Source organism: Oryx dammah, unplaced genomic scaffold, assembly GCF_014754425.2.
Source record: "Oryx dammah isolate SB20612 unplaced genomic scaffold, SCBI_Odam_1.1 HiC_scaffold_21, whole genome shotgun sequence".
Taxonomy (NCBI): Eukaryota; Metazoa; Chordata; class Mammalia; order Artiodactyla; family Bovidae; genus Oryx; species Oryx dammah.
The window spans coordinates 24,551,252-24,566,422 of NW_024070205.1; the positions used below are offsets into that span (position 1 = coordinate 24,551,252).

The 15,171-nt window shown below is 48.0% G+C and overlaps 1 protein-coding gene across 6 annotated transcripts in view; it reads right to left on the reverse strand.

The window, feature by feature from the left end:
* Positions 1-8,444: 8,444 nt before the first annotated feature.
* TNN (tenascin N) overlaps positions 8,445-15,171 on the reverse strand; it is a 72,755-nt gene continuing 66,028 nt past the window's right edge. For all 6 annotated transcript variants that reach the window (XM_040263932.1, XM_040263930.1, XM_040263929.1 and 3 more), the window contains 2 exons: positions 11,814-11,977; positions 8,445-8,796 (listed from right to left, as the gene is read on the reverse strand). In XM_040263932.1, coding sequence (XP_040119866.1) covers positions 8,656-8,796; positions 11,814-11,977 — 305 coding nt within the window. In that variant the 3' untranslated portion in view covers positions 8,445-8,655. The remainder of the gene's footprint in view (positions 8,797-11,813; positions 11,978-15,171) is intronic.

The window sequence follows — 15,171 nt, forward strand, 5'->3', positions numbered from 1 at the left end:
TAGCTGCAGAGGAGGAAACAGGAAAAAGAGGGTCCTGTTTGCATCACCTAAAACCTGAAGGCTTAGCCTGGCGAGGACCACCGTCAGTGTGGGAGGCAAGGACTGGGTTGTCCTGATTCCAAGGCTAACTCCAGCTCCCACAGTTGTGTAATGTACATGCCAGACTTAATCTCTGAGTAGAATTAATGCCAGTCAGTATCTATATCAGAGGGGTGAAAGGATTAAATGAGATAATGCATACAAACCGTTTAGCGCAGAGGTTAGCTTATTGTAAGCGCTCAGTAAATGTCCCTTATTATTAAGGACAGAAGGAAGATTATGAGAGACTTGTGTCCTAGAAGTCAAAGGAAAAGAGACGTTCCAGAAGAAAGCCAGAGTCCATGGAATCAAATAGTGCAGACAGGTCAAAGGAGATAGGAATTGAAAATAATGGACATTTTCTGTGCCTGTTGGTGTAATAAGTTCCCTCATTTCACCACAGACTGCACTGCTTACAGTGCTATCAATACTCCTTGAATTAAGGGCTCCCAATTTATAGGATGTGACAAGTGAACTTCTTAAGTACCTATTCTTCCTTGCATCAAGCCCCTCTGCCCACAACTAAGCCACCCTAGGGTGTCAGCGCCCCTGGTGGCCAGATCAGGAGAGAGTTTGTGGCAATGTGTTTTTCACCTTACAACAGTGCTTCTCTGGCTGGTGGGCTGCCGTCTCTGGGGTTGCATAGAGCCGGACACGACTGAAGCAACTTAGCAGCAGCAGCAGCAGTGCTTCTCTTAGAACATCAGTCCAGCTATGTCGCTGATCCTCAGATGAAATGTGCTAAAAATTCACTGGGTTTCATGGGACAATCACGATGTCACACTCATTTGCTAAATAAGGGATTTTCACAATCTTAATTGCTGTTACAAACATTTCTGTGAAGTCTTCCAGACTTTACCTCACTGCCTAGGAAAGCTTCCCTAACCACTCAAGTCTTCCCCATCACAAGATCAGACTACACTCTTCCTGCATCCCCAGCTCTCCATTCCATTCTCACCTATATTAGAGTTAGTCTTTATGAGGCCAGAATTGTAACTTACTCACCATGTATCTCCAATACCTAGCATGGAGCCTTAGTGCATACTAGACGCTACATAAATGCACTGATTAAGGGAAAAAAGAAAAAGAATCACTTGTGGGGTTTTTTTTTGTTTGTTTGTTTGTTTGTTTGTTTTTTACAAGTGCAGATCCCAACTTCCTCTTTGCCCTTCCGCTGGATTTATTATATCTTGGACCGGACCAGACAACCTGCTCTTCTAACAAGCACACTAGGTAGATGACAGTGGTCTCTGAACCATACCTTGAGAAAGATTATCTAGATATTCAGAAACCAAAATCATCCTATAGTCAAACAAGTTTTCAAAGTGCTACATACCATGTTTTTCCCCCTCTTTCTTGAAATCTGCAAGTATCATATTAAAAGTTCTAATGGGTACTGGAATAAAGAAATGGGTGTGACTGATGAAACCTCATCTTTTAGCACATCTGGAGGAGCGAGAGTTCCAAGGAACACCATTTGGGAAATGCTGCTCTGGGGGTGTGCATACCCCCAGGCTTCATCTGCTAACACCTCAATTCATAACATCCCCAAGGAAACCTTTTGTGAAATGTAGACAGATTCTCCTTTTCTTTTCTTTTACTTAACGTTTCTTTCTCACTCTGCCCTCTATCTTTCTTCCATCTGTGAGCAAGCCATAATAATCCTATTGGTGCCTATTCATAGCAAATATACCTTAGTGTTGGCTAGAGATACACCTTTATAAAAGAACCCGCCTGCCAATGCAGAAGACAAGAGAGATGCAAGTTCGATCCTGGGTCAGGAAGATCCTCTGGACGAGGAAACGGCAACCCACTCCAGCATTCTTGCCTGGAGAATCCCATGAACAGAGGAGCCTGACACTACAGTTCATAGGGTTGCAAATAGTCAGACACAACTGAAGCAACTTGGCACACACCTTTATCATAAAAAAAAAAAAAAATCCCAAAACTTTGAGTGAAATTATGGAAACTGAAGATGCAAGGCCTCTATCCTACCAGAGTGCTTTCTACCTCATAAAGGCACGTCCATTACCTCATGTGACTTTTGCAGCAACTGACGTTGTGAATAAATTCCCATTTTTATAAAAGATGAAAGTGAGACCCAGACAAAGTGAGCAACTTGCCCAAACCTCGATTGGAAACCAAAACCCTCAGACTCCTGCCCTAGGGCCCCTGGGGCACACAGGGCAATGCGATCCAGTCCACTGATCTGGGCTCCTGAGACTGTTAACTAGCAACAGCACCTCCTATAGGTCAAAAACTCCAATAACAACTCCAATAAAGGGCTCTGCCCACAAGTCTTTAGACATTCTGTAATGTCTCCTTCAGGTGGTCCACCGTGCAGTGTGAGCCATCCAAGTGCCTGACTTAAGCTTGGATTGCAGAAGCACCCACTTCAAAGACCACTATGCAGGATAAACACACTGCAAACACACACAGCTAGACGAAGACCTGGGCCGCCTCCCCCCACTGTGGCTCCTTTGTTTTAGAGATCCTGGGTGATTTCAGTAATTGACTATTTGGGCCACTTGATTTTTTTTTTCTTTACCTGCACTTTAAATTCACCAGGAAAGACTGATCCCTCAAAATCCTAGGCCCCCACCATGGACCCCAATAAAAGCAGAACCCTAAGCTCACTCTCTTGAGCTGTTTTCTCTCTCCCCAACAACCTTGCTATGCAGCCCCAGGTAGGTAGTGTAATTGCCAGGCCTTGTAAGAAACAAACCTTTATTTTTTTCAAAGTTTCCTAATAGTTATTGCTAAAGGGTGTCTTAAGATAAGAATCAGAAAAGCCAGTCCAACCAAAACATTGGTTATTGATAGGTTGAGACCAGCACAGAACACACAGCCAGCCTCATTGGCCTCCTTATCCTTCTCTCATCAAACCTAATTTTCTTCACTTGCCAAAATAAGTAATTGTTTCATTCCTTTTTTTTTTTTTTTCCTTTTTAAATTGCAATACTACAATACCTTTGTTTTCTACTTCGGTCATTAAAAGTGCACTGCAATCTGTATTATAGAATGAACAGGCTTTTCTGGGCTAACCTGAGAACCTAACTCCTTTGTATACCAATGGAATCAGATCTCAACCCATTTCCCATTTCCCCCGTAGAAAGGAACACAAGGCCTATTGGGAAGTGGATTCAGCTGCGCTTTAGGAAAACCCCTTCCAGCGGCGCCCCCCATCCCCTTGCCGGACCACCAGCCCAGTAGACCAGGTTAGGGGAGACAGTCCCCAGCTCACCAGGCAATCTCTTCAAAAGGCTCCAGGGGCTTCTAACATGCAACTGGGGCTGAGAACAGCGGCTGAGATGAAAAAGGGGGTGGCAGTGGATTACAGTGTCTCAATTACCTGTTTTGCGCGGCAACACTACCTGTGCAACCACCAAGCGATGCTGGATGGTGAGTCGTACCCCACAGGCTGACTCTCCAGATTAATTTACCTGGGAAGGAAGAAACGTCGGGACCCGCAGAACTTCCCTCGCTGTAGGAGAGGAAAGGAGCTTTGAGGCTAGAGGTTCCCGGTAGGACCACACTGCCATCTGCTGGCCTGGCCGGGAACAGCGCGCCCCTGAGCCGGGCCGCGGGCTCCAAACGTATTGATTGATCTGCACTCTTTATTGACAGAAACCTCCCGATCCTCTCCGCTGCCCGGGTGAAGGGCTTAAGGGTATGACTTGGAAATATTTTTAGCGGAAGACTTTCTCCTGTAAATGGCTACGTTTCGCCGAGAGCATTTCATTATTTATACTTGCTTTTCCACTCCCATGCTGTAGCCCCACTCGGGACACTCCAACCCGACCACAGCCTCCCTCTCCTTAAACAACACACCTGGTCTTTTCCTTCAGGGCATCCCTTTGATCATAATACCTTGGGTCATTTTTTTTTCTTTCTTTCTCCCTGGCTCCTTCAGCGTTTTCTGGCTTTAATGATCCTTGAGTGCCCGAGAATTCCAAGTTAAAAAGCAGATTTTTTTTTTTTTTTTTTTTTGGTCACACGGCTTGTGGAATCAACCAAGGATTGAACCCAGGTCCTCAGCAGTGAAGCGCAGAGCCCTAACCACTGGACCGCCAGGAAATTCCCCAAAGCAGAACTCTGGACACCATGTGGCAAACGTAAATGTTGGGACCCTCTTCCCAGAAGAAGCTACTGTCAAGAACAACCAGTTTTAAACTCTGCCATGAAAGGAGCCCTCCCCTCCTTTACCACCCATCCCCCCCAAGTCCTGCTACCCCTTCCTTCTATTAACAGTACTGATCCGTGCTCTGCTGGTTCCCACCATTTCTGCCTCAGGCCAAAGAAGTCAGTGCCTGCCTGCTTAGTCGCTTCAGTCACCTCCGACTCTTTGCGACTCCGTGGACTATAACCCTCCAGGCTCCTCTGTCCACGGGGATTCTCCAGGCAAGAACTCTGGAGGGGGTTGCCATGCCCTTTTCCAGGGGATCTTCTCAACCCAGGGATCGGACCTGCATCTCTTTTATCTGCTGAGTTGCAGGCGGATTCTTTACCACTGAGCCCCCCGGGAAGCCCTTCAATTCAGTTGCTTAGTCGTGTCCGACTCTTTGTGACCCCATGAATTGCAGCATGCCAGGCCTCCCTGTCCAGCACCAACTCCCGGAGTTCACTCAAGCCCATACCCATTGCCTATTGCAGTAACCCTTCACTGTCTGTGAATCTCTACTTCCTTCCACGCTTCCTTCCATTCTCCAACTCCCCCAAACTTCCCCAATGTCCCCAACTTACTTCCATGCCTCCTTCCATTCTCTATGCTGTCACCAGACCGATGTTCCCAAAATATAAGTCTCACTTCAAGTGTCAGTCCAAGGTTTAAACACCCTCAGTGTTCTCCACTGCCCCTCCCAAACTTTTTCATCTTAGCTGTGGTTCTCAGCCCGTTGTATGTCAGAAGCCCCTGAAGCTTTAGAAAGCACAGCTGCACAGGACTCAGCTGAGACCCATAGAAGCAGCATCTCTGGGGGTGAAGTAGGGTCTGGTTACGTGACAGCTCCAGCTGATTCTGATGATCAGTGACAGCTGGGACTACGGTGCCAGCTGAGACCACCGTGCTCACATGGCTGAGATGAGTTCCTACCTGTCTCTCCAGCATGGCTCCCCACCAAGAAACCATCTTCCTCCCTGAAACACACCACACTCCATCCATTCTCATTTTTGCCATTAGGTAACCTCATCCCAAGGTGCCCTGCCTGCCCCCAGCCTTTCGCCTGTCCCTGGCGAATCCAGATTTGTTCTTCCAGACGTGATGCTGACAGCACAGCGGCAACACTTTCTGGGGCACTCCACTCTGCTCACAGCTCTCTCTCCATCACGGTGCCCACTGGGCGCCCCCACAGCTGTCTCCACCACACTGAGGGCAGGGGCTGTGTTCTGCTTATCACTCAGGCTTGGCTAGCATCTCCCATGGAACAGGAAACCACTCAGGAGACTTTATCAACTGTTTGTGATACTCTGTCCTCACTTTTACCCTAGTGCCTGGCTACGCCACATGTCCCTTCTATGACAGCTTTTGTTTCTTGCTGTTCTTCAGTCGCTCAGTCGTGTCCAACTCTGTGACCCCATGGACTGCAGCATGCCAGGCTCCCTGTCCTGCACTAGCTCTCCCTGAGTTTGCTCAAAATCATGTCCCCTGAGTCGATGATGCCATCCAACCATTCATCCCCTGTCACCCCCTTCTCTTGCTTTCCATTTTGCCCAGCATCAGGGTCTTTTCCAATGAGTCAGCTCTTCGCCTCAAATGGCCAAAGTATTACAGTTTCAGCGTCAGCATCAGTCCTTCCAATGAATATTCAGGGTTCATTTCCTTTAGGATTATTTTATTTGGTTTGTCCTAACCAGTAGGAATTGTCTCTGAAGCTTCAAAACGCTGATGGCTCGTAATCTGACTCTAAGAAAAGTATCTGGCCCTCGGAAACACAGGTCTACCCAGAAATCGATTCTGGGGCCTATATTCAGCTGCCAGAGCAGGAGCTCCCGGAGCTGGTCACGTTAAAATGAGGTTAGGCACAGAGGTTTAGGTCTGAAATGTTCTCCTCCATCAGGCAAACATCCTTTGAAAATGAGCTCCCTGCCCCTACCCCCACCGACTTCCTTCTCTGCCCCAGCGGAATCCTTGAGGAGTCAACTGAGGTTTTCTCTGCCCTGTCCTTTCAGGGCAGCAAGAACCCTACAGGTGAAAGAATGCAAGAAACCACTCCAGTTTCCCACAAGTTCTCTGGCTACCATGTCAGACACCTCCTGAGCAAACAGCCCATCAGCGAGTGGTCCCCTTCGCCAGAGCTACTAAGACAGCAGTCACCTGTGCATCAGCAGCCCCAGCCCAGACCTGCAGAGTCAGAAGGGCTGGGGCACAGCAGTCGTCTTCCCTAGGCACATCTGAGAAGCCTGATTCAATTTAGGAAGACCACCCACCAAGCACTCCACCCCCCAACTCTGAATCATCCCGGGGTTTGATCCACTTTACAAAGGTGGCTTTCCTTTTCTAAAAAGGCTGCGCCCGCTGGGGTGCTCACAGGGCTCCTGTGTCAGCAAGGTGGAGACTCTACCTGCAAACAGGAGATGAGAGGTCTCGAGACTGAAAGGCTGCACAAAGGTACCTTTAAAACTGACAAGGAAATTAGCTCCTGCTCTGGCCCTAAGCAAGCTGGATCAAGACTAAAGACATCTAGATGGTTTCTACAAATAACTGCTCCTCAGAGAGGCTTATGGAGTCCCTCAGTACTGCCACCAATCTCCACCTCCATCTCTTGATCCTACTATAATTTTCTCTCATGGCACTTATCACTTCTGGAAATTGTATAGATATCTGTTGTCTATTAATTATCAGCCTCCACCGATAGAATGTCAGCACAAGGACAGGAATCTCGTGCTTGGCTCACTTCTAGAGCAGTAGGACTTAGAGGAGACCAGCATGTAATAGGGCCTAATCAGTATTTGTTGAATGAATGAAGGCATGAATGCAGGACAGCACACACACTCCAGCAGGGCAAGAACTGGCTCGCTCAGCTCTGTGAGCTCACCTCACACTGCCTGGTGAGCAGGCAGAGCCTTAAAGTCTCCTTGAATCAATGAACAAGGTGCAAGCTTGTTTTTAAACTACCAGCCCCAACACCTACAGAGTACTTCATCCGGACTGCCCTTTATCAGACTGAGCAGTTGCCAGGGCATTGCTCAGTGCGTGTGTAAAAGGAGCCAAGGGGATGCTGAACATTTTAAAGGCTGACAAACACTATTCCAAAAGTATGGCTTGGCATTTGGCCAGAGGTTAAAACCTGGAGAACCCGAGGTAATAAAGGACTCCCAATCCTGAAGGAGGATTGCAGCCTGTAGGGCATTTGTCTTCCTCCTCACTCACTCACTTCTCCTGGTTCCAAATACCATTATTTACCATCACAACAGTAAGAGGTCACGGCCAACCAAATTCCATTATAATGCTCAAATTGTACCTTTTGCTTGCACTTAGGTTAAATTTAGAATTCAAGTGCACTTATGTAGGGAAAATAACACAGCAGCAGATTTTTTAAAATCAGTTGTTTATTTATTTTTTTTCTTGAATAGGAATTTGACTTTTTTCAATGGTTACTGACTTTGCTACAGAAAAACCTTCCAGAGAGATAGGAAAATAAGACAAAAGGATCTGACCTTGCCAAGTGTCCATTCAGACAATAAGCATCTGGTACTGAGCACTTTCAGAAAACCCAGGGGTCCAACAGAATAGGCAGTAGGGGAGAGGAGGGGAGGCGGAGGACTTGATGTTATGAAGGAGTGACAAAGAAGAGTCTTTGGGAGGACCCAATTACCAAGAGAGTCAAACTATTCAAGGTTGAAATAAGTGAGAATTTATTCACAACATATGTAGATCTACAAAAGTGATTACGCAGATGGCTGGTAGGGGGCACTTCAAAATAGCAGTAATATGGGAGCTGGGGTTTTCCAGCATGCCGGATACCAGTCAGAACTTAGCAAAATTCGACTCTCTCTTTGTCTCTTCTAGGTCCCTTGAATAACATCAGCAATTTTTTAAAAGGGGGAAGATTTATGCCTTTTTCCCCCCAAATCCAGTGGTAATGGAAGGTAAGTTTCAGGCTACTATCAGCCCCTTATCATCAAAGAGAAACCCCTCTTTGGTGCTTCTTTTTAGACAGAAGATTTGTATTAGTAGAACTGTGTGTATATACATATATATATACACACACACACCAATTTTGAGATTTCCAATTAGTGAAGTACTAGATTGATTCACTTTTTTTCCCCCTAACCCCATATACTTGTTACTGAAGACAGAACAGAAAACCTTGCAGCTTCAGTGCTGTCTCTCCCATACACACCGTGCAGCTACTTTTGTATGGATAAGGTAGGTGACAGGGAAGTAAGCTGCATGACTGAGAGCTTGGTGACATGCTTTGTCCTGCAGGTTATCCAGCCATCTCAGAAGCCAGGGGCTACGAGCATTCTTCAAATTTCTATTAGCCAGTCATCACTACCCACCCCACCCCACGCTTACACAGATGGCCCCAACCCCGGGCTGGTCTCCTCTTGTGCCGTATGTAGACAAATGGGCCATCAGAACGTTCTTGAATTTTCTCCCAGCATTCGCTTCTTTCTGCCCAGGACATGCTCCCCGCTGTAGCCGTGAGGTCGGATCTTCAACTCCACAAAAGGAATGGAGAATTCATGTCCCTTCCACGGCTCCCAGTTCACTCCCTATGTTAAATAAATAAATAAGCCAAGAAATAAACAAGCCAACATCAAGAGGCACTTGGGAGAGTGGAGTGGGTTACGGCACCAAAGAGTGCTTCTCTACTGGGGAAACCACGCCCTCTCTACTTTGTTCTTTAGTCACTCAGTCGGGTCCAAGGCTTTCACACCCCCATGGACTGCAGTCCACCAGGCTCCTCTCTCCACAGGATTTCCCTTGCCATCTCCTTCTCCAGGGGATCTTCCCAACCCGGGGATCGAACCCAAGCCTCCTGCACTGGCAAGTGGGTTCTTGACCACTGTGCCACCTATGAAGCCCATGCCTCTCTGCACAAGGGACAGAAAAGGAGACTGGGATACTTATAAAGGAAGTGAGAGAGGAATCTGGGAGTGTGTGCCCTCTGCTGGGCAGCTGAAGTTAGACAGGCTGAGGACTGGGAAGCCCCCGGGGTTGGAGGATGGGGGTGTAAGCCCAGGAGGCGGGTGAAGCCAGAGCAGCTGCAAAGACAACACGGGGTCAACCTGGCCAGCAGTGATTAAATTCAGAGTGATTTGCTTCACTCTTTTCCTTTACAAAAAATTAAAGACAAAAATAAACATATTAATTGGCCAATTGTGTAAAATCATTTTCAATTTACAGTGTACAGATATTAGCTCTGGGGTAACGAATAGCCTGCTGAAAACTAAATTTCGCGTTATGACTTTTGACTGGTGAGCACAATAATATTTAATTCACTTAATAACCTTGCAACCTGGCCAATAAAGAGCCCAAGTGACCAATTTTATGTATTTTAATTTGTGAGGTAAATAATAAACAAGAAGCTAAATGCTGTGCAGACTGTGAAAAGCACATTAACCAGATGAATGTCTTTTATTAGCAAATATGGGGATGGTTTAGGGCACGCTGGCTGCTCATTTCAAATATCTGATCTCTGATCACAGCTTCCCTGAGTCAGTCCACATGCAGCCTCCAGGATTCATGCGCCCACCCTCCTTGGCTCCCCTAAGTGCAAACTTCTTCTTCCCTTTGAGAAATCACATAAAGATGAGGAGTCCCTACTGTGTGGTTAGGACCAACGGAATCAGAATGTACCTGGACTTTAGATGTATTAATATTTACAGTTATATTGGTATAAGGTGAGTTCTGGGGAGAGGTGGCTTCCTGAAGACTAGGATCAAGATCCAGGGTAGGAAATTAGAAACCAAAGGAGGGGATATTTCATAAAGTGGAATGGATCAATGATGAGTAGGAACAAAGATACAATTTTCAAGAAGCTGTGAGGGAGCAAGCAGGAGATGCCTAGTTGCTGGCAAGGAGTCAAGATGATGTTCTCGGGGCATGAGAGTCTGAGAAATCACTGGTAGGAAAGTTTTCGAGCAAGGGAAGGGTGAGGAGCCTGTGTTCACACTCCTGAAGTGGAGAAACTGGTTTAGCACAATGCTCTGAGCAGGCTTTGGGTGGCTCTAGGATGAAGTTTTGGAGAAGGCGATGGCACCCCACTCCAATACTCTTGCCTGGAAAATCCCATGGACGGAGGAGCCTGGTAGGCTGCAGTCCATGGGGTCGCTAAGAGTCAGACATGACTGAGCAACTTCACTTTGACTTTTCACACATTGGAGAAGGAAATGGCAACCCACTCCACTGTTCTTGCCTGGAGAATCCCAGGGACGGGGGAGCCTGGTGGGCTGCCATTAATGGGGTTGCACAGAGTCGGACATGACTGACGCGACTTAGCAGCAGCAGCAGCAGCAGGATGAAGTGGATCCAAGGATGTGTGCATGCTAAGTCACTTCAGTCGTTTCCAACTCTAAGTGACCCTATGGGTCTTACCTAAAACAGAAAACTGTGTTCCCCATAATCAAAGGACAGAGAAAAATAGCTCTGGTTTAACTGGAAGAAGGACTTCCCTGGTGACTCAGATGATAAAGAATCCACCTGCAATGCAGGAGATCTGGGTTTGACTCCTGGGTCAGGAAGATCCCCTGGAGAAGGGAATGGCACCCCACTCCAGTACTGTTGCATGGAGGATTCCATGGACAGAGGAACCTGGGATTGCAAAGAGTCAGACACAACCGAGTGACTAACACTTAAAATTTTCAACAACTGGATAGAATTCTGATGTGTCTGTTATAGATAAAATGTTTGTGTCCCCTCCAAACCCCTCAAAATGTATACACTGAAGCCCTAACCACCAATGTGATGGTATTCGCAAGCGGAGCCTTCAGGAGGTAACTAGGGTTAGATGACGTCACCCGTGGTAGGATCAGTGCTCTTCCGAGAAGAGGACAGACCAGAGCTCACTCATGAGCTCGCTCTCTGCCTCTACTGTGTGAGGACGCAGTGTAAAGGTGGCCATCCACAAGCCAGAAAGGCCTCCCACCAGAAACTGAATCTGCTGGGAAGTGGACTTTACATCCCCCAGAACCATGAGAAATGAATGCCTGCTGTTTAAGCAACCCAGTCTCTATTATTTTCTTGCAGCAGTTCAAGCTGACGAAGAGAGTGTCCACATGTGAATTTGTAAAGCAGGATGATGTTAAAGCAGAGATGCATACCATCTCTGTTAAGCAGTGGGCGGCCTGAGTCCTGCCCTGCACCGAGGAAGGGCGCAGCACTGGTGGGAATGCAGAGAGCGGGGGGCTGCAGCAGACGGGCAGAGAGGACCTAGACCCCAAGGCCACGGAGCCTGGAGAAGGAGCCCTACTGCTCTGACTGTTGGCCTCCGAAGGAGAGGGGCAGCACACCCGCTGGAGGGTGTCACTCCGGGAACAGAATATGGGTGGAGCTAGTGGTGAAGAACCTGCCTGCCAATGCAGGAGATGAAAGAGATGCGGGTTCGATCCCTGGGTTGGGAAGATCCCCTGGAGAAGGAAATAGCAACCCACTCCAGTATTCTCGCCTGGAGAATTTCATGGACAGAGGAGCCTGGTGGGCTGCAGTCCCCGGGGGTTGCAAAGCGTCGGACACAACTGAGTGACTAACACTTTCACTGGGACAAAAAAGATGTTCGCCTGTCACCTACCTCGCTATGCTTGGTCTCCCCGTATCTGCCATTGGGGTTGGCCAAGTGGCAGTTCTTGTACCACCAGCCGCCGTGATGCGTCAGGGCACAGTTGCTGAGGGCGATGTCGTTGTCTCGGTCAAAGGTTGTAAACTTCCATCCGTTGTGGTAAGTGAGTGCATCCCCTGCGGGCAAGCAGAGGTGACAGAGGTGGGTGGGATCCTCCTCTGGCCTGAGAGAGGACCCAGCAGGAAAACCTCCAGGCACAAAAATGCCAGGGGTGCAGTCGGTTATGCCACAAGGAGTCACGCTTTTCTCAAAATCGCCAAGATGAGCACACAATACAAATGAACAGGTTCTCTCTCCTCACTTGCCACCCAGACTTCAGGCCTGTTTTTCCAGTAGCTTGAATAGCATTTCCACTTAGAGGCTTCACAGTAAAATATCCAAATATCCAAAACCAAACTCCTCGACATTCCTCATAGTACCAGACTGAACTCACACAACTGACCCCACACAACTGACCCCTGTCCCATGCTGCTGTCTCTGCTTCAGTATCCCCGCAGTGGCCCAGACTGGGCACTCCTGAGCCACCTTTGACAATCCTGTTGCCCCCCCCTCCCCTGCCAATGATCCAGCCCTTCCTTCTGCAGAGCACTCCAATATACCCCTGTCCCCCACGGCTGCCACCCTGGGGTCTTCTCACCTCCCCAGGCCTGTGCCAACACAACAGGCCTCCCAGTTCTTCCAAAGCTTAATAAGTATTCTTTTTCATCATCTCAGATCTACTTCCTCCCACAAGGAGTGAATTACTCCTCCTGACTTTGCAGGCTTTTACCTTGGCTGTACCTTCTGTACAACCTCATAGCCTGCTGTCCCCAAAGGCACTGAATGTGTAGGGTGGACGAGTCCATTGTCCATGCCTCTGCTTACCTGCTTCTCTCTACCCTTCATCAGTCCAAGCCCTCACCATTCCTCGAAGCCCTGCTCAATCCCACTCCTGAGGAAGAGTCTCCTTTTTAATCCTCCCACGTGCCCTCTTAACACACACACCTGAATTTCTAGAGCCCTTCTGGGCACACAGGTACAATTAAGTGCTCATTACAAACTGTCTAGAAACCTGCCTTAATTACTTGACGTGTTTCACTATTTCCCCATCACATTTGTCATTCTTTTACAAGTTTACGTTTTAATTCAGCTCATAAACGGCAATAAGGGCTCATATAAATCCCAAGCTTAATCAAGTCTGTTCCGATGATAACAATACTTCCATTTAATCTGATTTCTGAGTTACAGATCACCTCCACATGTACATTCTCATCTGATGCCCCTGACAAGCCTGAGGGGTGAGTCAGGCAGCTCTTAGTCCCATGAGGAAGGAAACTCACAGAGTTTGTTCTAGGAACTTGCCACAGTCTCTCAGTCCACTGGCAGCAGAGCCAGGACTCAAAGCTCCAACCTGAGGCCCCAAGCCCAGGGTTCTTTCTGAGCCACCAATGCCTCTGCAGTTTCCTTATTTCAATAGCAGGCTTTGATTATGCCAACAAGAATGAGCTCTCTCTGACCATCTACAGCAATGGTTCTCAAAGTTCAGTCCCTGGGCCAGCAGCATCTGTGTCACCTGGGTACTTTTAGAAATTCATGTTCTCAGGCCCACCCCAGTCCTACAGAACCAGAAACTCCAGAGTGGTACCCTGCTGTCTGTGCTTTGACAAACCCTTCAGACGCCAGCTGAAGCTTGAGAACTTTTGTCCTGCAACCTCATTCATTCATTCAGGAAACATCAGGTACACCTGCTATGGCCCAGCCTCTGGGAATGCAAACAGTGGTTGGTCCTTGCTCTTAGTTGTGGGTGGCTGGGGTAGGTACATAAAGCGTTGACAAAACGGTGTAAAGGGAAGGTCCCAGTTTGTCTTTCTCATTTGGGAGCTGAGACGGTGGCCCTTTCATGTCCACCGTGTTGTTTAGTCGCTAAGTCATGTCCAACTCTTTTGCAACCCCATGGACAATATATAGCCTGCCAGGCTCCTCTGTCCATGGTATTCTCCAGGCAAGAGTATTGGAATGGGTTGCCATTTCCTTCCCCAGGGGATCCTCTCAACCCAGGGATTGAACCCATGTCTCTCGCACTGGTAGGTGGATTCCAGCAGGCCACCCAGTAGCCCTCATGTCCACCTATGTTATTGTTTAGTCACTCAGTCTTGTCCACCACTTTGTGACCACACGGACTGCAGCACATCAGGCTTCCTGTCCTTCACCATCTCTCGGAGCTTGCTCAAACTCATGTCCATTGAGTCGGTGATGCCCTCCAACCAGTTCACCCTGTTGTCCCCTCCTCCTCCTCCCTTCAATCTTTCCCAGCATCAGGGTCTTTTCTGAGACACAGCAAAACCTCTTCCCCCGTTAATTTTCTCCTGTGAAAGAAGAGCAAACTGTCACTTCATTCACAGACCTTTCTTCATCTCCTTAGATTTTCTGCGGATAGTTCCCTACAGTTCAAAATACCACACAATGGCCCCCTTAGTAACACTTTTAATGCGCACAGTTTACCTAACTTGCAAGTAAGTTCCAAGAGCTGTTTTCTAAGCACCTGTGCAGAGGCTGCTTCTTAAAGATCTCCTCATGTCTATCTAACCTTGGGCGCTGGGATAAAGAAAGGTGAAGCAGGTTGTGGCCTGAGTGTGAGAGTACCCCCCTCCCCCCAATCCATGGTGGATTATCTACCTTCTAATGTTCCAAGTGTAGATAGGGAGTACTCTCATAAATCAAAAACTAACTTTTCTTTGGTCATCAGGCCCTGGCCAAGGTAGTGTTCTGATGTATTAAGCTTATCTCCCCAAGGAAGATAAAGCAGAAAAGTCAATGGTGGTTAGACTCTCTCCCTCTCTGGGAGTTTTAGGAGAAAACATTGATGAGAGATACGTGCCCCACTTCTAGTGTAATGGCCTTGGGTGGGAGGAGTCAGTGGCAAGCCCGTGAGAGGTCTGAACCCAAGCCCAGGTGGGGCTGCTGAGATGGTCAGCACCCATCTCATCAAAATATCTCTTGGTGGGGGCAGTGGCTAAGGGGAGTCCCTACTGGGTCCAGTGGTTAAGAATCTGCCTGCCATTGCAAGGGACACAGGTCCGATCCATGGTCCAGAAAGCCCCCACATGCTGCAGGGCAACTAAGCCCGTGTGCCAGAGCTACTGAGCCCATGATCCAGAACCCATGCTTTGCAACTTCTGAAGCCCTAGAGCCCGTGCTCCACAATGAGAGGAGCCACCACAATGAGAAGCCTGTGTACCACAACTAAAGGGTAGCCCCCACTCGCTACAACTAGAGAAAGCCCATGCACACACAGCAATGAAGACCCAGTACAGCCAAAAATAAGTAAATA